Source organism: Hemiscyllium ocellatum, chromosome 2 (genome assembly GCF_020745735.1).
Source record: "Hemiscyllium ocellatum isolate sHemOce1 chromosome 2, sHemOce1.pat.X.cur, whole genome shotgun sequence".
NCBI lineage: Eukaryota > Metazoa > Chordata > Chondrichthyes > Orectolobiformes > Hemiscylliidae > Hemiscyllium > Hemiscyllium ocellatum.
Genome location: NC_083402.1, coordinates 147,669,796 through 147,696,296, shown reverse-complemented (window position 1 = coordinate 147,696,296; position 26,501 = coordinate 147,669,796). Strand labels below are relative to the sequence as shown.

The following is a 26,501-nucleotide window of genomic DNA, read 5'->3' as shown; positions in this document are numbered from 1 at the left end:
TTCAGAACTTAGTGGCCAATTTGCACATTACTAATACCATGTGCTGTTATGAATGTATTATTTTTCCAGCGAGCTCCGGCCCAATATTTTATTAGTCTAAGGTGGACAGAGCATTCGACCTTAGTTAGATTATAATTTCCACACTGTTTCAGTAAAAGTCATGTCATATATCTTATATACTTCAAGTCTAAGGATGCTAGGTTGTTTCCTTGCATTTTCTGTTTTTAATAAAACAAACTTTTAAAAGTATTTTGTGACCTTGCTTTGACTGCAGAGACTGCAGAGAGGTTTTGCTGAAACCTAGGGCTGTTTAACGCCAAATATCATTGAAAAAGCCATTTTTTCCCCATTTAAGCTTTGTTAGTGTGCTTAGGAAAACAAACACCCTCCTGAAAAAATTAAATTTACGCATAAATGATTTGAAAAGTCAAAAATAAAACAATCTTTTAGAAAATATACATAAGTGTGAGATATGTAATATATGTGTAAATAAAAGATAGTAAAATAAAAAAACACAAATAACAGACCTGTGCTGGAAGCTTCTCTCCACATGCAATATTACCTATTTCAGTAGTTTGCAGTTTTTAATCTTCAGGTTACTTCAATGCTAGGGATTGGTCCCATCTATTTCTCCAGTGTCCACTATGAAGACAACTGGGTGGTCAGGATGCCAATTGGACAAAGCTCCCATTGCACATGGCCTTAGCTTTGGAAGCACAATTTTATAAAATGTGAAATCTCATCTTTTATTATTTTCAAATTTGAGGAAAGAACATTACCAGATCAGTTAAAGAGAAACAAGGGTTCTTTAAAGCAAAATATGAACATCCCAGGTAAAACCTGATTCCCTTTTTATTTCCTGGAGTAGTGTGTCTAAGGCTGGATTGACAGTACCTTGATTCCTTGGATATTTCACTTCAATGACATAATACACATAGCTTTTGGGATTCATGTTTTTGCTTCCCTCAGACACTGGCTTTATGTGCAAACAGAAACTAAAGGTGAACATTGTGCTTCTCTCAACTGGGAGAGGTAAGGATGCAGAGTCTGAATTCACCAGAAAAGCCTCATTCCGTATTAAAGTTATAAGAATTGGTTCAAATCAAAACGAAGAAGCACATGTGTAGCCATCCCCCACATTGTTCCTTTCTCCATGCTCAACCCTCCGTGTAAATGGAAGACAGCTGGCTGGGACAACGGTCGATTGCATTAATCTGGAGAAAACTACTGTCCTCAGGACAATTGCGTACAGAGTCACCAAAAATCCCAGGGGAAGTTGCTTGAAAGTCGTAAGCTGTAAATTTAAGAAGAAAATTGTCAATAGTTTGCATTGAATAAGAGCATGCTAACTCCAAAGCAGACGAAGAATTTTCGGCTGCAAGTTAATCCCAGTATAGGTATTAGCCAGGAGGACTGGTAAGATTCAAAATGTCGATGGGCCCCAAAACACAAAGGGTTGGATTTTCATACATTCATCTAATGTCAGATTAGATTCAGATTTGATTATTCTCAATTGTCCCCTGTGATATAATCTTTTTATTGATTAACAGCTCAGATATCTGTTTCCCTGTTTCAAAGCCTGAACAGATACCTGATATATCTGAATTATTTCAAAGGCTTTAATATATTCAGCTCTTGACATTTTGTTGAAACTGTTGTGCAATGGAATCTCGTTCTGAATACTCAGCTGAGTTTCAAACCTGAAAATAGATTCAGCTCAGTGGGGATTGATAATACAGTTGGGAGGGAATTCAGAATTTATTTTGACATGTTTATGACTCCTTAATAGCATAATGCTTTTGAAAAGTTGTTTTTGAATGACTGATCATTTACTTTGAAGTTTTATGAGGGTTTCAAAGACTTCCCTACCATTCTAGGGAAAAAGAATTCAGAAGATAGCAGCTACAAGATGAATGGATAAGAGAGACTGATGGGATATGGGATGGGTGATGAGATGTGGAGAATAGGGCAGTGTGCTGGGCTGTGATAGAGGTAAGAAAATAATAGTTAGGGTTTTACACTCATTTACAAAACAGAGCTAGGTCCCAAGAAAAGATGGTACATCTTCAAGTTAACCACTTTTATTTCCATCTCAGGTCTTTTTCTGAAGGAGACAGCATTGACCTCAGATGGCACATGCCAGCACACCACGTAAATTGTCGACAGTGCAGACTGGGAGGTATTCCTTGTGTCATCAGTGATTGGCCCAATTCAGAACCCCTGCTTTGAAGATGAAAATCCAGCCCCTGCTCTGCACCCTGATACCATCTAATCTCCAAGGCTCCCATTGTGAGGTGAAGGAGGTGGAAATGCAATATTGGAACTATGGCTCTAGCATCCTGTTCACCACTGTTCTGTAACAACCTCAGCACATTGATTACATCTGTGGTTAAACCGAAACCCAGTATCAAGTTTTACTGCTTCAAGCTGCAATAAATATATAAAGGTATGTTTTGAGTTGCAATACAAAAGATATTCCTTGCTGGTCTTGTTTACAGGCAGTACTATTTTTCTTGCATCCCCCAACTACATCCATTCCACATCCTCCACCTCAGGTGAGCAGGCGACATTCCTCCTGCTATGTTCAGATGATCCTGCCCTCGGAGAAAGTGAGGACTAAAAATGCTGGCGATCAGAGTCAAAAAGTGTGATGCTGGAAAAGCACAGCAGGTCAGGCAGCACCTGAGGAGCGAGAGAGTCAACATGTCGGGCATAAGCCCTTCATCAGGAATCCTGCCTTGACCATGGGTATTCTGGCACTTATGGTCATCAAAACTGCCTGATTCTGTGTGGTCAGTGATACTGGCACCACATTGAGCACAGCAATCTTTCCAATTAAATACAAGAATCTGCAATTACATTTGGTGCACATAAATGCTCTGCTAGTTTCTAGCAACCTAGTATAAATCTGTAAGGCACAGAACTGTGAAACAATTCTTAATTTCTAACTAGCATGGTGGTAATAAGAAAATTAAACAAAAAGCACTGAAAATAGTGACAATATTAAATAAAGCAGAAAGTGCTTAACGTATGTAACAGGTCAGTCAGCACTGACCTGAGAAAAAGATAATTTAGTGCCTCGGGTGAATGTCCTCAGTTAGAACGGGAGAATAGCTTGGATAACAAACAGCAGCTCGGAAACTAAGAATATTGCTGCCCGTCGTAGCGTTTTTGGTTATTGTTACATACAATACACAGCACAGAAACAGGTCATTTATCCAAAAAGCCAATTCTGCTGTAATACTCCATACAAGTCTCCTTCCATTTCATTGCCCTCATCTGAGCTTTTCAGCATATCTTTTAATATCCCTTTCTCACACGCACATGTCTAATTTCCTTTTGAATTCACCCAGAGTCTTTCAAATGAAATGTTGAACTCAGCTACCATCTGTCTGGTTGGATTGATGTGAAATATCCCATGGCACTATTTTGAAGAAGAGCAGGAGATTTATTCCACTGAGCAGGTCAATATTCATCTCTCAATCAACATCATACAACACAGATTAGCACATTACTACTTCTGAGAACCAGCTGAGATCAAATTTGCAGCTGCATTTCCTAAATTACCACAGTAACTCCACTTCAGAAAGTATTTAATTGTCTCCAAAATGCTGTGAGGTAACCACTGGTCAGGAAAATAGCTTTATGAGTGAAATAATTTATTTTTCTGTTCTAAGAAGGTAGCACAGTGGCTCAGTGGTTAGCCCTGCTGCATCACAGCACTAGGGACTCAGGTGTTAGTCCAGCCTCAGGTGACTGTGTGGAGCTTGCACAGTCTCCCCGTGTCTGCGTGGGTCTCCTCTGAGTGCTCTGGTTTCCTCCCACAATCCAAAGATGTGCAGGTCAGGTGAATTGGCCATGGTATTGGGGGTGTGTCTGGGTGGGATTCTGTTCGGAGGGTTGATGTGGATGCGATGGGCAGAATGGTCTCTTTCCACACTGTAGGGTTTCTATGGTAAGATCTTTGCTTCAATCACTTTCTGTGTTTGCAAGTTTCACATTCCAACTTGGTCATTCTCAAAGTAAAGCAATTCCTCCTTATTTCACATTTAGAGTTATTTATTATTTCCTATATCCTATTTTGAATTTAGCACCCTTAGCTTTGAACCACCCACAAACAAAAACATTCTCTCCTCATCCATGCTGTCCAATCCATTCATAATTTTGGTAATAAGAACTTTTTCAAAAAAAATACTGAAAATGGTGACAATCTGAAATGAAACAGAAAGTGGTTAAAGTATAAAACAGGTCAGTCAGCACTGGAAAAACAAAAAAGACAACTTAATGCCGAGGGTGAATGTTCTCAGTTAGAACTGGACAATAGCTTAGATAACAAACAGCAGTTTGGAAACTAAGAATGTTGTTATCTGTCAAAGAAAGAAGAGATCTATCAGACCATCTCATTTTATTGAAAAAACACTGGTGAGAATCCCATCTCAATGTTCAACAGCTGGTTGGAAACTGAGTCCTTTTGTACTTGACAGTATGAAGCTCCTCATTGCTGATCTCAAGCGATTCATCCAAATTTCTCACCAATACCCATTTCATCCAGGGAAGTTTCTGAATGTAATCTCTTGGCTTTAGTTATATCAAATACTGTGATGTGTGTTCACCATGGCTTCCATGCCCTTTTTATAGTATGGATGCCAGAGCTGTGCACAATTTTCTAAATGTGGCTGACCATAGGCCTATGCAAATATATCATACTTTACTCCTTCGGAATTGAATACCTCTTAAAAGCAAATATCATGTTTTCAAACATTTTCAATTGCTTTGCTAATTTCTGATGTTGCTTTTAATGATTTATACACATGATAGCCCAGACTCTTTTCTTCTTCTTCTCTGTTTCTGTTACTTTATAATCATCGAGTCATAGAGTCGTAGAGATCTACAACATGGAAGTAGACCATTTGGTCTAACTCATCCATGCTGACCAGATATCCTAAATTAATCTAGTCTCATTTGCCAGCCTTTGGCTCATATCCCTCTAAACACTTTCCATTCATGTGCCTATCCTTTCAAATGCTGTAATTGTACCAGCCTCCACCACTTCCTCTGGCAGCTCATTCCATATGTACACCATCCTCTATGTGAAAAAGTTGCCCCTTATATTCCTTTTAAATGTCTCCTGTCACAACTTAAACCTATGTCCTCTAGTTCTGGATTCTCCCACCTCGTCTATTTACCCTATCCATGCCCCTCATGATTTTATAAACCTCTATAAGGTCACCTCTCAGTCTCTGGTGCTCCAGGGAAAACAACCCCAGCCTAATCAGCCTCTCCCTGTAGCTCAAATCCTCCAACCCTGGCAACATCCTTGTAAATCCTTTCTGAACCCTTTCAAGTTTTATAATATCCTTCCAATGGAAGGATTGGGTATTCTATTGTTACAATAGCAGCCTAACCAATGTCATGTACAACTGCAACATGACCTCCCTACTCTTGTACTCAGTGCACTGACCAATAAAGGAAACCATACAAAATGCCTTCTTCACTATCCTATTGACCTGCAGCTCTGCTTTCAAGGAACATATTGTTGGTGGTTCTCTTTTGTCGTATGGTTTTGTGCCAACATTTAAGAATTTGGGTTCAGGACAGATTGGGGGAGGAACAGGCCAAATCAAAAACTGTCTTCAGGCTGAGATGTCTTGAGAACTCTATTTATTGTATGTTAATAGTAGCTACCAATATACATGATAATCTGAGATACACCAGGGTCTAACATTACTATAACATTTTTTGCAGACTATTCCCTTAATTTTATTTACTCTCTATCTCAGTTGCTTCTTCCACTCTAACTCCACTTACAATGTACTATTTATGCCCAGTGGGGTCTGCACTCACAGAACAGCTTCTGTTTTTTTCCAATCAAAGTGCATCAACTCACATTCATCTGTGTTAAAGGTCATTTTCTATGTAACTGTCCAGTGTACACATTTTCAAATGTCTTTTTCTCACATATTGGTTTTCCTATGGCATGGTTTGACCAGTCCAGAATTTGCAGAGCAGTTTCCATGAGATGAAGTATGCCATTCCATATTCCCACTGGAGCCTATATGAAACAGAATTCACTGATTGCGATAATATGGAAAATATACTGAAGTAAGATATCACATATATGTCACAAGGACTTGTGTCCATGACAGACATGTAGTCTTCAGCCAGTTTAGTCATATTACCCAGAAACCTACTGCTCAGTTTCTACAACTCAATCTTTTACTCTCCTTTGACCCTTTTGAGGTTAACCTTTTAGATTAGATTAGACTTAGATTAGACTTACAGTGTGGAAACAGGCCCTTCGGCCCAACAAGTCCACACCGACCCGCCGAAGCGCAACCCACCCATTCCCCTACATTTACCCCTTGCCTAACACTACGGGCAATTTAGCATGGCCAATTCACCTGACCCGCACATCTTTGTGACTGTGGGAGGAAACCGGAGCACCCGGAGGAAACCCACGCAGACACGGGGAGAACGTGCAAACTCCACACAGTCAGTCGCCTGAGTCGGGAATTGAACCCGGGTCTACAGGCGCTGTGAGGCAGCAGTGCTAACCACTGTGCCACCGTGCCGCCCACAATTCCTGCATCAACAGCTGGTTGGACCTGATTAGGTCAACCTATTGGTCACCCATTCTGATACTTGGTGCTTTGGTTGGTGTCTATTTTACACACGTCTATCTGAGTTACAATAGGATTAGGGCAGCACAGTGGCTCAGTGGTTAGCACTACTACCTCACAGCAGCATGGTCCTAGGTTCGATTCTAGCCTCGTGTGACTGTCTGTGTGGAGTTTGTACGTTCTGCGTGGGTTTCCTCTGAGTGCTCCAGTTTCCTCTCACAATCCAAAGATGTGCAGGTCAGGTGAATTGGCCATGCTAAGTTGCCCAGTAGTGTTACTGTTAGGAGGGAAATGGTTCTGGGTGGGTTACTCTTTGGAGGATTGGTTTGAGCTGAAGGGCGTGTTTCCACATTGTAAGGAATCTAATCTAAAGAAAAGTGTGTAGTCTTTCTAATTGCCTCTTTTGGTTCCTTGACATTGAATCTGAATGGTTCATATTGACAGCCACCAATTTCAGTGAAAGAAAGTGAAACACTGATAACACAATCTGGCAGCATCCGTGGAGAGAAAGCAGAGTTAACATTTTAAATCTACTGATGTTTCTTTAGACCTGCTGAGTTTCTTCATCAATTTCTGTTTTTTGCTTCAGATGTTTGGCATTTGCAGTTTTGTTTTGTTATATTGACTATCAGTTAAAACGCTGATTCATCGGCATGTCAACATGTCATTGGTAAGTATTGATTCCTGATGAAGGGCTTTTGCCAGAAAGGCCGACTCTCCTGCTCCTCGGATGCTGCCTGACCTGCTGTGCTTTTCCAGCACCACACTCTCTACTCTAATCTCCAGCATCTGCAGTCCTCACTTTCTCCCATTGGTAAAGTATTACATTGAAGTATTACCCTTCTACTGAATCTCTGACAGTTAGTACCTTGAAAAATAATCTCCATTTAGTTACCATTGACTGAACCTCTCTCCAATGTTGAAGTGAGCATCAGAGTACTTTATGAATACTAATCGCACTGATCCCTGCACAACCTACCTTAAAGTACATGCATATACACAATGGGTCAAATAACTGCCTCTATTCATGTCTACGTTCTCACACCCAGACACATGTATCAGAGAATTCGTTCACAGGAGTTAACACTGTCTCACCCAACTGTTCCTTGCCATGTGATTTGAATCATGGTGTTATATTCTGAGCATTGATTTGGAGGTGCTGGCTGGACAAGGTTAGAAGTCACATGACACCAGGTTATAGTCCAATTGGTTTATTTGAAATCTTTTGGAGTGACTTCACCTGACAGAGAGGCAGCGCTCTGAAAGCTTGTCATTTCAAATAAACCTGTAGAACTATAACCTGGTGTCATGTGACTTCTGACTCTGAGCACTGTTGCTCAACCAGAGAACGAACACTTTCACTCTTAGAATCATAGAATTGAGGTGCATTCTCCAAAGCTTAGAAGTTAATCATAGCAAGTAAACATCCACAGCACCCAAGGCTCAGGTACATGACTTTTGTGAAACCCCATGGATAGTGATTCTTATTTTCAGCTGTAACTATGGCGAGCTGTAGTTGGGAAATGAACCATTGACAGCTGAAATCAGTTTATTTTTCAATTTTGTAGCTTTTTTTCCTGAAATAGATTTTTAAATGATAAAGGGTTGCTGGAGATTCACCCCAATGAGTCTCAGCCAGTAGTAAACCATTGAGCTTTATATTTATTTTCATGAATATAAAAATGTAAGAATTCCATAGGGCATTATTATATTGTCCCAAAGGATCAATAAAATATTTACAGGTTTTTTGGAACACATGCTCAAAGATTATATAAATTATATAGGTTCCTATTACTTTTATAGGATATATTTGAGTCCAATAAGCCAAATGATAAATCAGCATTAAATCTCCCTTATTCTGTGGAAACTTAATAAAGATGTTAATATTCAAGCCTTCTATGACATCTTCAAGGACAGTTGACTTGAGATAAATGCTTATGTATCACAAAAAGGAATGCTAGGGTAGGATGTGGGATCATAAGAACTAGTACAGCAGCAGGCCATTCGGCCCTCGAATCCGTTTGCAATTTAATATGATCCTGGCTAATCTCTTCTCGGCCTCAACTCCACTTTCCCTGTAACCCTTCAAGCCATTGCTCGTTCAAAATCAGTCTATCCCTTCCATACATTTACTCAATGTTCCAGCATCCACGCACCCTGGGGGAGTAAACTCCACAGAGTCATGACCTTTTCCTCCTCATCTCTGTTTTAAATCTGCGCTACCCCCACATAGTTTGATTAAACAATTTGAAAATTCTCTTTCCTGTGTTCAAGTCCCTCCATTGCCTTGTCTTTTCTATTTTCTGCAAGATTATAACTGGGAGAAAATGAGGACTGCAGATGCTGGAGACCAGAGTTGAAACGTGTGTTGCTGGAAAAGCACAGCAGGCCAGGCAGCATCCGAGGAGCAGGAGAATCGACATTTTGGGCATAAGCTTGAGCATTCCTGAGGAAGGGCTTATGCCCGAAACGTCGATTCCCCTGCTCCTCGGATGCTGCCTGGCCTGCTGCGCTTTTCCAGTACCACACTTTTCAAGACTACAACTGCCCAAATATCCGCATACCTCCAATTTTGACCTTTTTATCATTGTTTCCTTATGGTCATGTCTTTGGGTGTTTGGTCCTGAAGTTCTGAAATTCTTCTCCAGAAAGTCTCTCTCTTGCTTCCTTCCTTCAACATTACTTCCTTGTCCAAGCTTTTGGTCATCGACTCTAATACCTCCTTATGCATCTGTGTGTCAAGCTTAATTCTATAATACCTCTCTGGGCACTTTGAGGCAATCTATTGTACAGGTCGTGCTGTGATAACACCCGTTTTATTAATGTGAATTCACTGTAATGCAATTGCTGAACTGGGGACACTGTTACTGAAGCACGCACTTTTAAACTGTGTGTTGGCTGTAATGTGGTTACATCGCCAACACTGTAAGTGCTGTTTCTAAAGCGCAATTTTTCTATAATGCGGGGCTGCACAGGAATGTAACCATAACACTATAGAAGAACTAACTGCATTAAAAATGCAATAAATAATTGTTGTTGCTGTTTAAATTCAGCAAGTGAGAGTTACTAATTACTTACACTTTGCATTCTCACTTGTAGTCTACCCTCTGAGGTGTGCAGGTGCATGGCAACACAGGAATTGAAAATGCATCAAATACAGGACAGACAGCCTGAATACATGCAGAAGTGCCTCTGACTGTAGGTTATTATAGTGGCAAATGGAATCCTAAATGACCAAACAGTGCAAGAAACCAACCATGCAGAGCAAAGGCTTATCAAAGAGTACATTGTTGATGTGCATAGGGTAATTAATTACTTAACTGATTTAGAAAAAGATTATGTATATAGTACTGGTATTTCAATGTGACTAGAAGTTACAACTGAAAAAAAAATGACTGGCCTATCTCCAATTTTAAGTCTTGTTCTGGTACAATTGAATACTGATAAATGTGTAACTAGTTTGCCAAGAAATGTTCTGCTTGAGTCAGGAATATGCTTCATTGGAATTTTTATCTAGTTCAGATAAAAAAATAACCACTTGGCAAACCTTTGTACCACAATCCATTTAATCTTACAGCACTTGAGCCTAAACAAAACAGAATATGATTAATAAATTACATTCAACACAGGGATTAGATTTCTGAAATATACTGGCATCTTATGGTAGAATATCACAGTTGTTTAGCTTTTGTGGTGATGAACATAAAAGTAAAGATGAATAATGGAGCATATTAAATAATTTTGTCCAAAAATGTATATGGCGTAATTTATTAAATGGACTGGAATTCTATACAGTGGGATTAAATTGGATGTGATTCAGCAAATGAGATGCAACATGGTTATTCTGAGCTTAGGAACAAGTCTTAACTGAATGCCGGTAGGGCCCTATGATCATCTTACTTCTGAGCCAGAAGACTTGGGTAAAGTCCAATGTGTTCCAGAGGTCATTGAGGTCTACAACCCATCATCTCCACTCTGGTCAAAAACAACCACCTCACTCTTCTAATGCTATTTTCCAGCACTTTGCTTTTAGCTTTGCATGTCTTAGCATTGCAAGTGTACACCTGAATCCTTCTTAAATGTGATGAGTGTTTCTGCCTCTACCCCCTTACAGACAGTTCATTTCAGATTCTCACTACCCTCTGGGTGAGAAGTAATTTCCTCACATCACCTCTAAACCTCTCACTCCCTTATCTTAACTCTATGCCCTTGGTTATTGATGCCTTCATCAAGGGGGAATGTTTCTTCCTGTCTCCCCTATCTGTGTGCCTCATTATTCTATACAGCTCAATCACGTTTCCTCTCAATCTCCTCTTCTCCAAGGTAAAAACCCCAGTCTGTCTGATCTTTCCTCATAAGTGAAACTCTCCAGCCCAGACAACATTCTGGTAAATCTCCTTCTGCACATTATCCAGTGTTATCACATCCCTCCTATAATGTGGATTCCAGAACTGCATGCAACACTCCAGCTGTGGCCTGACCAAGATTTTATACAGTTCCAGCATAATCTCCCTGCTCTTGAATTATCTGCCTCGGTCAATAAAGGCAAGTATATCATGTACCTTCTTAATCACTTTATCCCCTGCCCTGATATCTTCAGGGACTGGTGGACATACAAACCAATGTCCTTCTGATTTTTCATGTTTCCCAGGGTCCTACCACTCCTTGATCCTGCTTGTCCTGCCCAAGGGCATCACCTCACACTTATTTGGATAAAATCCCATTGGCCACGGATCAGCCCATCTGACCAGCCTGCCGATATCCTCCTGTAATCTAAGGCTATCTTCCTCACTACTTACCATCTCATCCATTTTTGTATCATCCAAAACTTACTGATAAACCCTTCTACATCCAAGTCTAAATCATTTATATAAACCACAAACATCAAGGGCCCCAACATTGATCTGTGTGGGACCTCACTGTACACAGACTTCCAGTCAGAAAAACTGCCCCTCATCATCACCCTCTGCTTTCAATTTGCTAAATTTCCTTGGATCCCATGGGGTCTTACTTTTGCTATCAGTCTCCCATGGATGGCCATTTGAAGAGCCTTGCTGAAGTCCAGGTAGATGACATCAAAAGCATTGTTCAAATCTACACATTTGGTCACCTCTTCAAAGAATTCAAGTTGGTCAGACATGAACTCCCCTGAACAAAACTATGTCGACTGTTCTTCATTAATCCCTGCCTCCCCAAATCCTCTCCTTCAGAATTACTTCCAATTGTTTCCCCACCACTGAGGTTAGACTGACTAACTTGTAGTTGCCTGATTTATCCCTTGCTCCCTTCTTGAATAATGGTACCACATTAGCTGTGCTCCAGTCCTCCAGCACCTCTGTGACAAATGAGGAATTGAACATTATAACCATTGTCTTTGCTGTTTCACAATTTGTTGTCTCACTAAACAATCTGGGATACATTTCATCTGGTTCTGGAGATCTACCTACTTTTAAGCCTGCCAGACCACTAAGAACCTCCTCTCTGTCTATGTTAATCTCCTTAAGTACATCACAATTGTTCTCCCTGATTTCTATATCTCTCCCACAAGTGAATACTGATACAAACCCTCACTACATCCTCTGGCTCCAAGCACAAAGTCCCACTGTGATCTTTAATGTGGAAGTACTGTTGTTGGACTAGGCTGGACAAGGACAGAAGTCACACAACACCAGATTATAGTCCAACAGGTTTATTTTAAATCACAAGATTTTAAAGCGCTGCTCCTTCGACAAGTGAAGTCTCTTTTTAAATAAACCTGTTGGACAATAACCTGGTATCATGTGACTTTGATCTTTAATGAGCCCATTCCCTCAATATCCTTTCACCCTGAATGCATTTGTAAAACAATGAAGGATTTTCCTTTGTTTTGCCTGCCAGTCCCCTTTCCATGTCCCCATTTCTCTCTCCTAATCTCCTTTTTAACTTCCTCCTTGCACATTCTATACCCCTTTAGGGTTTCAGCCATTCTGAGACTTTAGTATCTGCAGTTTGCTCTTTACCCAATACTGTATTTCTCAACATAGGGGTAACAATGTCTCTGAACAGCTTGATTAAAAGATCTTGAACCCAATGCTAGTGTTCAGTGACATTTCTTAAGCACTCCTTTTTGCAGGAGTTGAATCATATTCTCTCGTGTCTACTAGTACTATAGCATAAAAAAGCACATTTCTGCTGAATGATGAATTGGATAACGCAATCAATTTCCTATTTACCTGCCGCATATGTAGCTAATAAGGCCAAAGTCAATTTTAACTGGTTGATGTCAGAGCAAGGGAATGAATAAAAGAATTCGTCATCAAATGTAGTCAGTGCAAACTAATTTTTTGTATTACAAACTAAAGCTAATCCTCAGATTTTAAATACCTGTAGGCCACTTTTCTTGACTTAAATTATAATTATCCCTAATCTGGGAGCCCTTTACCTTAATTCAAATTACTCTGTTTCTTTCTGCTTCTGAGTTTGCTAAATATTTGTCCTTGCCACTTCCTGTTTTAAGACATGCCTGAGTCCCTGTGTCATTTCTTTATATCTCTCAGGTCCAGAGACTTTGTAACACAATGGATGTGAGATGGTAAGGAATACAGAGTCAGAACTGTGTCAAATAGATTGCAATGTACGACGTGACTTCCTTTGGACTGAAGTGGAACCCAGGCAAGCCACATTCTAAAATGAAAGGAGATTGGAAGGAGGGCGAGGGGTTGAGTCCAGCTTTGTAGATCATTAAATGTCATGAACAAGAATAGAAATTAATCAAAAATACTGATCAAATTTTGATCTTTGTATCTAGAGGATTGGAGGACGAGGAGGTTGGAGTCAATTTCAGTTATACAAAACTCTAGTAAGAGTACACTTGCTAAAGAATATCAGAGTGCCTCACCAAGGGGTGTATGGAGGTGTGTGGTTGGGGGTGGGTAAGGAATTCTGCAGGTGGATATCCGACTACTTTGCACCAACCTCCAACCGATTAGTAATTTTACAGCACGGGGAACGGGGCTGAGGGCAGACTGGGGTTACAGCGACCTTGGACCTGGAGTGGCTAATTCTTTATGGTCAATGGGAGGAGGTCAGGGCTGGGGAAGTAACTCCGCAGATCATCCAGCTCAGGTACTGATCAAGTACAAGCCCCTTTTCAGATTGGACATCCCTGCCCCAAACTCTTGCCAAGCTGTCCTCCCCTACGCTCCCCTCACCCACATTCTCCTCCCAAATGCTCCTCTCCCCCAACTCACCCCAAATCCCCCCCCGCACTCCCCTCATCCATTCTCCCCTCCATCAAGCTCTCCCAGACACACCAAGTTCTCTGTCTGTGCCCAGCCTTGCTGTTACAATCCTGGGGTGTCCAACATAGACTGACTGTTTCAGCATCAGTGTACATCACCATCCAGACTGGCAGGTAACTCTCAAAAATGGTAAATGATTAAGAGTTATGGTGAGCAGGTGGATCAGTGGAACTGAGTCCACATAAAGAGCAGCCAAGTTCTAATTAAACGATGAAACAGGCTCGATGGGCCAGATGGCCTACTCCTGCTCCTAGTTCTTATGAAAAGGGGTCTTCCTGCCGAGCAGCTAGGGGAGGGAGGGGCTGGTGGGGTTGAGGGCTAAGGAGAATTCTCTCTCCAGTGGTGGTGCAGACACCAAGAGGTCCCAGACAATCAGATCTGGCAGCCCCGCTGTCCTTGCTTTCCCCCACTGGGATGACAGTGTTAGTGCTACACACAGCAGAGAGCTGTGGTTAAGGAGGGATCTGAGTGTAACGGGGGTGAGCGGGGTGAGGAGGATACCCAGGAAAGGGTGAAGGTTTGGAACATTGTGGGGCTGGGGGCTGGGCAGCAGGGGGAGGAGGGTGGTTTTTAGTACATCCTCCCCCCGTGCCAGGTCTCTCAGTCAGGCACTGTATTGGCATCTCTCACTTTCTGCTTTATCCAAATGTTACCCATTGAAAGGCTTTGCTTGGGTTGGAGTAGCACAGTGATTAAATACCCTCCCTGACCATGGGGAAAGGCATTAGCTGGCAGCTTGGGACTTCATGGGTGAAATTACAACAAACTAAAGTCATATTCCCTGAAGGTTAAAAGGTGTTGATTCATTTGAAATAAGTTTTCAAGCTCTTACAGACTGGAACAGACTGTCCCCTGGGAGGGGAACAGACTGGTGAGGCAGAGAGAAACCACATTCACTAGTTGGGGAGGCTCAGACTAAGGGTATAGTCAAAATATTTAACACAGTTTTCAGTAGTGACCTTCAGGCTCCTGCTCCTCGGATGCTGCCTGACCTGCTGTGCTTTTCCAGCACCACTCTCTCAACTCTGATCTCGAGCATCTACGGACCTCACTGTCTCCTTCAGGGGGAGACATGTCACTGAAAGTATGGTAAAGATTTGGAACAGACTGAATTGATGCAAGATCAATGACAAATTTAAATTTGCAGTTGGTTAACCAGAGATGTGAAGGGATCTGGTCAAATAGCAAATGGAGGCTGGTCACAGATCAGCCATACCACAGGAAAGGCAAAATCGTGGTAATCCTGCTGGACCATAGCAATGCTCTCTCTATAGCGAGACAATGGATGGTGGTTCAACCTGAGATCACTGTGCCTCAGGTAAGGGGAGAGATTGAGGAAGAGAGTCCTTCATGGCAACCTCAGCTGATGCAGGAATTGAACCCTCGCTGTGTCAGTGTCACTCTGTGTCTACAAACTGGCCTTCCAGCCAACTAAGCTAACTGACCCCCTAGCCGGAATACAAATGAATGGCCAGTTTGAAATGCCTTTCCTGTTCCTATTTCTGGAGCAAACTATCTCAGTACCCAGTCATTAATAGATATACCAGTGTTTGTTTTCTTCCTGAAACTTATAGGAAAACACTTCTACCCATTCCCATTCCATGACTGTGCAGTCAAATTCTGAATGAATGCCATTTCCAAGTTTGCTGATGACACCACTGTTGTAGGATGGATACCTAACAACGATGAGTCAGAATATAGAAGGGAGATACAGGGCTTAGTGTCATAGTGCAGTGAGAACAACCTTTCTCTCAATGTTGGCAAAACTAAAGAACTGATCATTGATTTCAGAAAGAAAGGAGGAGAACGCACCCTCATCTATATCAATTTGGAGTTGAGGTTGAGAGGGTTGAGAGCATCAAGTTCCTTGGAGTGATAATAACTGACAACCTCTTCTGAACTTTCCACATGGTTGCGATGGTCAAGAAGACACAACAATGCCTCGTCTTTACCAGGCTGCTCAGGACATTTGGCATCAACTTTGACAGATGCATCATTGAAAGCATACTATCCGGGTGCATAATGGCCTGCTATGGTAACTGCTCTGCCCAGGATGGTAAGAAACTACAGATGATTGTGTGCACAACCCAGACCATCACAGAAGCCAGCCTCCCATCCATGGACTCCATTTACACAGCTCGCTGCCATGGAAAGGCTGCCAACATCGTTAAAGTCCCATCACACCCGATGGCGATCTCCTACAACCTCTTCCATCAGGCAGGAGATACAGAAGCTTAAACACATGCACCAACAGGTTCAGGAACAGCCTCTTCCCAGCTATTGTTAGACTGATGAATGGACCTCTCTACCCTCAAATTATGTTGATCACACGTGTCCTGTATGATGTAACCCACGTGCCTCTGTCTTAGTTTTTTTCTGTGTGTCCTTGCTGACTGTGACCTGTCTGTACTGCTCGTAAACAAAACTCTTCACTGTACTTCGGTACATGTGACAATCAATCAATCAATCAATATTGTAATTTCACTGTAAATGTGCTGGAAATTTTATCAGGTTTACTGCGTAATTCTAACACATTTATTATTCCAGAGGTGGAGCTGTACTGAGGGCTATTTTATATAAAAAAAACTAGCATTTGAAAGTAATTGCTTTTCCAAATCCTTTTTGTGGAAAAAGTGTCAGACGACATCCCAAAATGCCAAAGGCAAGTACAACCAGCTTGAGTTTCTTTGCTATTTCACAATGCAGTTGGAACCACTTGTTTATATTACAAAGTTATTAATGTACTTCCAGTCATCTTTAGTTCTTTACATAATGACCTTTGGCACATTCTGTTTTCTGTGAGAACAGTAAAATGTAAAGTAAACAGAGTGTGAGGATGAAATAACAGCAACATTTTCATTAGACTGATTTGAATAATACCAGAGCAGGTGCTAAAGTGGTTATTCAGCTTGAACACTTTGAAATAAAAGTTTCTCCATTTACAGTGATTAAGTGAATGCTCGTGCAGCTGTTAATGATGTGAACTTCACTTGCATCATTAAAAATATAACACTGAAAACCACCAGGGACTAAACAAAAATTGCATTTTCAAATCAAAATTGCTACGAAGAATATACCGTATTCTTGTTACCAATGATGATTTATTCATTCTTTGTCACTGCTTAAGGGTTTCAATTTTTACTTCCCCCATTCCTTTCGTAAGCTCCCACTTAAATATTTCAACCCAGTTTTGCAATATCAGAACACCCTACCCCACCCTTGGAGTCAAGTAATTTACTCAAAATTCACTAACAATGTCTCTCTGTGACCACTCTTACAGGTAAGCTTTGTTATTCTTGATGTTCCCTCTTTTCCATTGAGGCAATAGCTTAAACCAACAGACATCATTACTGAAACTTTTTTTTAAAAGAATGACCATGGCCCTTTTTTTGTGCAACTGCAGTCATGAGGTCCTAGCAATAACGATAGTTCAAGAATTGCTGCTGGAAAATATCTTTACATGACTGTATTTTCATGGCTGATTAGGAAATAAAGTCAGAAGTCACACAACACCAGGTTATAATCCAACAGGTTTATTTGAAATCACAAGCTTTCAGAGCGCTGCTCCAAGTAGACCTGACGAAGGGGCAGTGCTCCAAAAACTTGTGATTTCAAATAAACCTGTTGGACTATAACCTGGTGTTGTGTGACTTCTGATTCTGTCCACACCAGTCCAACACCAGCACCTCCACATCATTAATGAATGGGGGAAGCAGTGGTATTTTTGACATACGTGAAAATAAACTGACATTCACCTGGAAAACTGGGATGAGCAGATAATGCTCTGTGGAAGGCATCAAATCCAGCTTGTCCCACACTTGTGGGAAGTAGACATTCTTCAAACGAAGGCACCATATTGCGAGGACTAGCTTGGCCTATATTCCTAGAGGTTTCACTATACTGAGGAGGGTAGAATGTCTGCAGTTGGCCGTAGTAACCTATGAAGAGAAAACAAAGTAATTAGATAAACCGACCTGGTTGTTATTTTTGTTGTTTTTGCCAAGTACAACAAAAAAGGAGTTGGGCCGAAGGATCTGTATGTGTAAAACAGGACAACTCTGTGACACGAAATGTAAACTGTAACGTCAGCAGGTTAGCCAAGATAGCAGTAATATTGGACATATCAAAACTGGCGTGTTGCCACAGTTTGTATGAGTGATGGGAAAATGAATTAAAACTTAAAATGATCTAAATTGACTGGAGTGTATTCTAAAGTGATCACAAATAATTTGGAACCAAAGCAGTTTTGTCGCCCTGTTCAGTGCTCAACTAAAATAGGAAAAATTACTGCAGTGTAATTGAAGTCAATTTATTTTATTACATTATTATACACAATTACAAAATGACATATTGAAAATATTGACTCTCTATGTAAATATCTGAATGGAAAAAAGTGCTGATCAGCTTTAGGGACAACACATCTTTGCACATGACTAAAGACAGCTGTTCTCAATGTTCAACAGAAAATTGCAATGAATTAAATGCTACACTTGCTGGAAGTGAATTGCTTTGCTAAAGGTTACAGCTGAGTCCTATTACAGGAGAAAACTGCCTCTATCGAAGACAAGCCAGCTGGCACAGCCAATCGGAACACATCTTCACCCGGTTTTGCTCTCATTCTACATGTTTAGATCCTTTCACAACACCCTATTTACAATTCAGAGAATCACATAATATTAGAGTCATAGAATGCTACTCGTCCATGCTGACCATGTTTTCTGAACTAAACCCGTCCCAATTGCCTGCTTGGCAAATGTTTGGCCTACACCCCTCTAAACCTTTTCCTTTCATCTACCTATCCAAATGTCTTTTAATGTTGTAAGTGTACCTAAATTTAGCACTTCCTCTGACGGTTCATTTCATTGTGAAAAAGTTGCCCCTCAGGTCCCTCTTAAATCTTTCTCCTCTCACCTTAAAAATATGCCTCCGAGTTTTGAAACCTTCCACCTTTAGGAAAAAACCTTATCATTCATTTAATCTATGCCCCTCATGATTTTATAAACCTCTATAAGGTCGTCCCTCAGCCTCTTATGTCCCAGTGAAAAAAGTCTCCTTATAACTCAAACCCTCCAGTCCCCGCAACATCCAGGTAAATATTTTCTGAACCCTCTGTAATGTAATAATATTCTTCCTATAGCAAGGTGACCAGAACTTTACATAGTAATCCAAAAGTGGCCTCACCAACATCCTGTATTATGTAAACATGACATCCTAACTCCTGCATGCTAAATGGTCTGAACAATTAAGGGAAGCATGCTAAATGCCTTCTTATTGTCCGCCCCAAGTAATCATACTTAGTAACAAGAAACCTGGTAATGTAGAAAAATGGCACCTTGTCACAAACCATGGCCACTAATTGATGAAGGGAGTAACAAAAACTTGCATTTGGTATTTCACCAAGAGCTATGTTAAACAAGAAAATGAAATAAAAACAAATGCGCATTGTCCTAACCTTTCTACTGCAAGCAAGCCTGCCCTACTATTCTGTATGATCATAAACGATCAAACACTTCAGTGCATTTACCTGCCCCAACTCCATGACCCTGTTCACCATTAGTCTTCAGAAATCTGTCAATGGGAGACATGATATGGAGGAGCCGGCATTGGTCTGGGGTGGACAACGTTAAAAATAACACAACACCAGGTTATAGTCCATCAGGTCTATTTGGAAGCACTAGCTGTCAGAGCGCTGCTCCTTCATCAGGTGGTTGTGGAGTATAAGATCATACAACACAGAATTTATAGCAAAACATCACAGTGTGATACCATTGCAATGATATATTGAAAAAAACCCCAGAGACAGTGCTTTTCCAGTGCCATATATTTTGACCGAAATCTATCAATTTTGACCTTAAACATACTCAAAGACTGTCTGTCTCAGCCCTCTATCCTAGAGAATTCCAAAGGTTCAAACCCTCTGACACAAAAACATTCTTATCACCTTGGATCTGATTGGTATCCCTCTTATTTTTAAACTGTGACCATTGTTTTAGACTCACCAGCCAAAGGAAATATCTTACCTGCACCTGTCCTGTCTATCCCTTTAAGTATTTTGCAAATTCCAATGCAATCATCCTTCATTCTTTGAAAGCCTAGGTAATACAGGCAGCTTACTAATGCAGCTTAATTTTCCCAATCTCTCTTCATAGGTAAGTTTCGTTATCCCAGTAATAATTCTGGTGATCCTTTGTTGCAATCCAGCTATAGTAATACCAGCTTGCCTAAGATAAGGAGACCGAAACTGAGCACAGTACTCCAGGTGTATTCTAATTAAGCCTGTGTCTGGATTAGTGGTGCTGGAAGAGCACAGCAGTTCAGGCAGCATCCAAAGTGCAGCGAATCTGGTTTCCAGCATCTGCAGTCATTGTTTTTACCTAATTAAGCCTGTGTACAATTGAAGGAAAACATCACAGCTCCTGTACTCAAATCCTCTTGCAACAAAAGCTAACACTCCATTCACCTTCCAGATAGTTTGCTGTACCTGCATGTTAGCCTTTAGTGACTTATCAACAAGGACATCTACAATTTCCCGGCTCCTACCATTTCAGAAATATTCTGCCTGTGTTTCCACTACCAAAGTGGATAACGTCATACATTCCACGTTCCATACCACCTGACATGTTGTAGTCCAATCACTAACCCTGTCCAAATCCTCCTGAATTCGCTTGACACCTTGCTCACAACAAACATTGCCACTTAGCTTTGTATTATCCACAAATTTGGAAATATTGCATTAATATGAATTAGGGCATTTGATAATTTGTTGGAGTAAACATTGCAAAATGTGAAATCTTGTTTCATTCATATGGCTAGCAAATTCAAAAATTTTCTTTTAAAGTTACCAACCTGTACAGAGATGTAACACAGTCCATCGTAATTTGAGCTTTCAGCACAAGTGCATATTTACCATTTTGTATATTTTTGGTGAACTGATGATGTACAATGAAGATTGGGTTACAATGTCCATGATTAGGAAATGTTAATTAAAGTGCAGTTTAATTGGTCATGTGTAAAGCAGAAGTGATTGCATTAACTGAACAGTATAATACATGTATGGGATTTTGGTGGTGGTGGTGATGCTGATGGTCTACAATACATTGATTATTATCGACTGGGCAACCACAGAAATGACCTCTGATGCCTGCACTTGAAAAGAGCAAACAACATTCTGGCTGTTCAAGAGGTACAGATCCAAAGGCCTACTTACAGCATGACATCATGAGCTACAAGATGTACCCAGAATGTTGAACTTGGACCATCTAAAAGGAAACCAGAAATGTACAACTTCCATGTAAAACAGGAAAATGAATGATATGAGTACACAATCCTTTATCTGAAATCCTTGGGGCCAGTTGTTTTTTTTTGGAATTTGGAATTTTTCAGATTTCAGAAAAAATTACTTTTCACAGTGAAATAAAAACAAATCACTGAACAGCAGATGCACGTGTGACTAGCATGAACGCTGAGACATAATTGATGCCATGCCAGCGCTGGCCATGCCACTACGTCACATCTGAGTGATGTGGTTCGAGTGGGTATGGTGTAGAGTCACCTGTCTGCGTGCCAAAACGACAGTCCACATACCACAAAAAGCAATTTGGATTTTGGAGCTTTTTGGATAAAGGCTTGTGTCCCTGTACATTGCAATGTATATTGGTAAGTAAAATGGGGAATTTGGAATGACCTACCAAAACGATGCAGAGTAAATTCAAGGCTAGCTTTGCCTTTACCTCACACAAAGGAAACAGATGAGCCAAAGGCCATTTTGAGAGCTCCAAAGTTGAAAGTAACTTGTGTAAACTTTTGGAAGTTTTTCTAAACCAGCAACAAAAGTTAAGGTAGTAAAAGGTAATGAAACATCTTTTGGTGTTCAATATCTTCTAACAAAATGGAAGAAATAATTTGCAGATGGTAAAATAATAAAAGAAGCAATGACTGAGGCCACTGACTCTTTATTCAAACACTTTAAGAATAAAGCAGAAATAATCAGGGCAATCCAGAGCATGGCACTTGGTGTTTGTGCAGTGGCAGGACAAGGGGAATCTTTCTCCAAAGATATCTTACAGCAACTACAGCTGGACCTGAAGAACTGTGAATGCTCCTCATCGCAGTTCAATGAACATGACAGACACAGCTCAGAATTATAGTGTACAATAATATAGTCTACAAACAAATCTGCTCTGTGAGTTCTGTGATCAGCATTGCAAAGCCACTTCTGATCCTTGACATTTTCGATACATGAGAAAGACTAATCTTGAAAATCATTTTGGTGATTTGTTTACCAGGGTGCAGATCAATCAACATAACAGCCACATTTCTGCAAAATGACATTTTTTAAAGAGAAATGTTTCTAAAACTGCCCAAAAAGGCAGGGGATATGGAATCAAAACAATAAAAATGAAATTGCCCATAGAATCATGGAATGTTTATTGTACAGAAAGAGACAATTCTGTCTGCCCTGACTGTGCCAGTTCTTTATAACTCAACTCAGGAAGATCTCCTCCACAGCATATTTCCCTGTACCTCTGAAAATCTTCTCCTCTTCAGAGAATTACCCAATTCCGTTTCGAGAGCTACAATGAGATTTGTCACTACATTCTCAGCCTGTGCATTCGGATTCAAGTAAAATACTTGAAAAAGTTTTAAGGCCAATAAAAGACAGTCTTATTGCCTCTAGTTTCTTCTGGTTCTGAATCTGCCACCTCCTTCCAATGTTTCCTGTTCCCCTTCCCTGGACCCAGTGTCCTTCTTCTGTACTCTGGGACTGATCTGTCTCTGACCCCACTCCCCCATTCCTGTGCAGCCAGACCTGATTTCTATCACCCCCAGGACCTGACCCCCCCCTCCCTCTCCCATCCCTTCACCTGATCCGATATATCTCACTCACCTTGACTTACCCTACACAGCGCATCACCTACCTGGTCCCCTTGACACCTTACCCCCGTGACCCATTTGGTATCTAACACATGACATCGTACATACATACATGACACCCACAGACAATGTACAAAACCCACTTGGCACGCTACTCTATCCATGTGGAAGCTTAATCACATGCCATCATAACCACATGGCACCATACTCCCTACTCTGTTCCCCCACATCCACCCCTGCCAATTACCACCAAAACTTCCTGGCACCCTAAACCCTCACACTTACCTTGGGTAGTGAGCATTTATTAGCTGCTGTCAATGTGGCTGTCAAGATCTTTAAATCTCAGAGTATCAGACAGCTATGGAAAAAACATCCATGGCTTCTCTTGCCCTGACAGATCTTCACTATGAGAGGGAAAGCAGAGCCTGGCATTTCTGAAGGCCCCTTCATTAGAATCTGCTGTCAGAAATGCAGTTCCTCCTTTAAAACATATTAAGGGACAAAGTGACTATCTGGGCTTCTTAGAAAATATGTTAGTGTCAAATATTAAAATAAAAACATCCTTAAATTGAGTTATAGAGTCATAGAGTCATACAGCACAGAAACAGACCCTTTGGTCCAACCAGTTCATGCCGAACATCATCCCAAACTAATCTAGTCCCACCTGCCTGCTCCGGGCCCATATCCCTCCAAACCTTTCCTATTTATGAACTTATCTAAATGTCTTTTAAAGGTTATAATTGTACCCACATCCACCACTTCCTCAGGAAGTTCATTCCGCACATGAACCACCCTTCTCGTAGAGAATTTGCCCCATGTCTTTTTTGACTCCCTCATCTCTCACCCTATGAATATGCCCTCTAGTCTTGAAATCCCCCATCCTAGAGAAAAGATCCTATCTATGTCCCTTCATGATTTTATAAACTTCTATAAAGTCATCTCCTCAACCTCCTCCACTTCAGTGAAAGAACTCCTTATCTATCTATCCTTTCTTAATAACTCAAACCTTCCAACATTCTCATAAATCTCTTCTGAATCCTCTCCAGCTTTAATAATATCCTTCCGAGAACAGAGTGACCAGAATTGGACACAGTATTCCAGAAGAGGTCTCACCAATGTCCTGCACAAACTCAATATTACATCCTAACTCCTATACTCAAAGGACTGAGCTACTTAGAAGCAGCTAAAATGCTAATCTTCCTTATGGATTTTCTAATGCAGTTGGTTTCATCATGTTTCTATGGATGAAAATGAGAAATATAATGCTTAAGCTTGGGAAATTAATAAAGTAAGGAACATTAAGAAGTGTTTTGTTTTCTGAAACATCAGCTGACAAAGTGGTATTAGATATGGGATTCAATCTGTCAAAAATGTTTTAGTGGATTCTGTGTAGTAGACATGTGAAAGATAGTATACCCATTCAATATGTTTTAGATAATTGTTCACTGTGGGATAATGTACACTGTATGAAAAGTGTGAGTCAGCAAAGATTACAGATAGACCTTGATGGTTGAGTGAAGGTAAATGAGAAAAGAGTGTCCAAATTAAAATGCTGATTGCACGTGATCAACTGTCCATTTATTCCTAAAACAAACCTGTACGAAGGATTTATAATGTTTTACAGTAGGATGTGTCATGCAATGAAGTGCTTTGAACATAATATGGAGTACCTTATTTAATTATTTTGCAATTTTAGCTGTGCACACAAACTTCAATTTTCAGATAAAGAGAGGGAAAATAATCTGATAATTACAATTTGGTGGTGGTTACAGCGATGAGGACTAATTTGCAGCTTTCAAAACCATGTTTGAAGTAACGACGAGATGCTGCAGAGGTAGAAAGAAAACATCAGAGCTCAACTTGGTCAAAAAGATTTTGAGAAAGTGCTATGTTTTATGAATTTTTTAATTATCTCTACATCTGGACTTTGGAGTTTCATTAAATCATTACCCTTTCTGCCTTCACTATTCAGAACATACCCCATTCTGTCTTTTTGGGACCAACATGGATGATCCCATTTCAGCCTACACTGAAATTAATTTACACAGTTTTGCTCATTTGTTTAATCGACTTTATTGTAATTTTGTGATTCTATCTACACTCTTTATAATATTGTCTATATTTGCCTCATTGGGAAATTTAGCTATGAACTTTTATATTCCATCATTAATAAATATAGTAAATAGTAGAGACTCCAACACCAAAGCTTGCAGGAGACCACATTGCCCCACCCTGTTAATTACAGTACATGCCTATTACCATTGTCTCTCTCTTCTGCTTAGCCAACATCCTTATCAGGTCAATAATTGGCCTTCAAGATGTTAGCTTTAACTTGGGCACGGCACACAGTATCTTGTTACAAACTTTAACAAATTCTCCTGGAAGCCCATATATACAGCATTCCATTAACACTCCCCTTCCCATTACTTTGGTCACCTCTTCAAAAAACTCAAAAACAGTTTGTCAGACATGACCTATCCTTTAATAATCACTGTTAGCTTCTCAGATTAGTGAAACATTTTCAAGGCGTTCAGTCATTCTGTTCTTAACGGTAGATTCAAGCAATCTCCCAACAATAGATATTTCAGTTTGTGGTTTATAACTTTCTGGTCTCCCTCCATTACATTTCTTAGTACATAATTTTCCAAAATTAAAAAACACTTCTAGAACTGTGAATACTTGTATAACAACAGTTAGGACATCTGCAGTCTCAACTATACACTTTAAAACCATAGAATAGAAGTCATCTGATCCCTGAAATTTTTCATTTTTTTTCTCTTCCGGTTAACTTGTTTATATTTGTATTATTCAGCCCATTTCCCCCAATTGTTAATGATTTTCTTGGGATATGTAAGTATTTTGGTCTCTTCTCCTGCAGTAAAAAATGGTAGAAAATATTTATTCAACATGTCCACTGATTTCTTATTTTCATTGTTGACACCTCAGTATCTGTTTTCACACTGCTCCTGACTGCTATCCCTTTCAGCTGATCAGTGTAGATTGTGAAGTAGGACTGGAGGAGGTGACAATCGAGTGCTGTCTAAAGTAATCAGTAATTTGTGGGCAAGCAGAACAACTTATCGATTCAGCAACATTGGTTAAAAGGGGCTTAGTAAAACATCAGGCACAACATTGCTATAGGCAAGATGTGAAACCTGAAAAGGTTCAGAAATGATTTACTAGGATGTTGCCAGGGTTGGAGGATTTGAGCTATAGGGAGAGACTGAACATTGGAGACTGAGGGGTGACCTTATAGAGGTTTATAAAATCATGAGGGGCATGGATAGGGTAAGTAGACAAGGTCATTTCCTAGGAATGGAGGAGTCCAAAACTAGAGGGCACAGGTTTAAGTTGAGAAGGAAAGATTTAAAAGGGATCTGAGGGGTATCATTCTCATGCACAGGGTGGTGCATTTATGGGACAAGCTTCCAGAGGAAGTGGTGGAGGCTGCTACAATTCCAACAGTTAAAAGGCATCTGGATGGGTATACATACAGGAAGGGTCAGAAGGAAATGGGCTAAATGCTGGCAAAGGGGACTAGGTTAATTTTGAATACCTGGTAAACATGGACGAGTTCGACCGCAGGGTCTACTTCCATGCAGTAAAGCTCTGTGACACTGTGTGCAGCACATGTTTCAAAAAAAAAAGATTTGAGCAGGATAGCTTTTGCTGAGGTTGGAGTTTGTTGCGAGTGCCACTCAGGTATGACAGAAGAAGTCACATTTCG

At 40.5% G+C, this 26,501-nt stretch overlaps 1 protein-coding gene across 1 annotated transcript in view; it reads right to left on the bottom strand.

Annotated features, from left to right (window-relative positions):
• Positions 1-1,157: 1,157 nt before the first annotated feature.
• Positions 1,158-26,501, bottom strand: part of glis3 (GLIS family zinc finger 3) — a 558,527-nt gene continuing 533,183 nt past the window's right edge. Inside the window, exons 12-13 of the mRNA XM_060846791.1 lie at positions 17,656-17,838; positions 1,158-1,294 (exon numbers count right to left, since the gene is read on the bottom strand). Coding sequence (XP_060702774.1) covers positions 1,158-1,294; positions 17,656-17,838 — 320 coding nt within the window. The remainder of the gene's footprint in view (positions 1,295-17,655; positions 17,839-26,501) is intronic.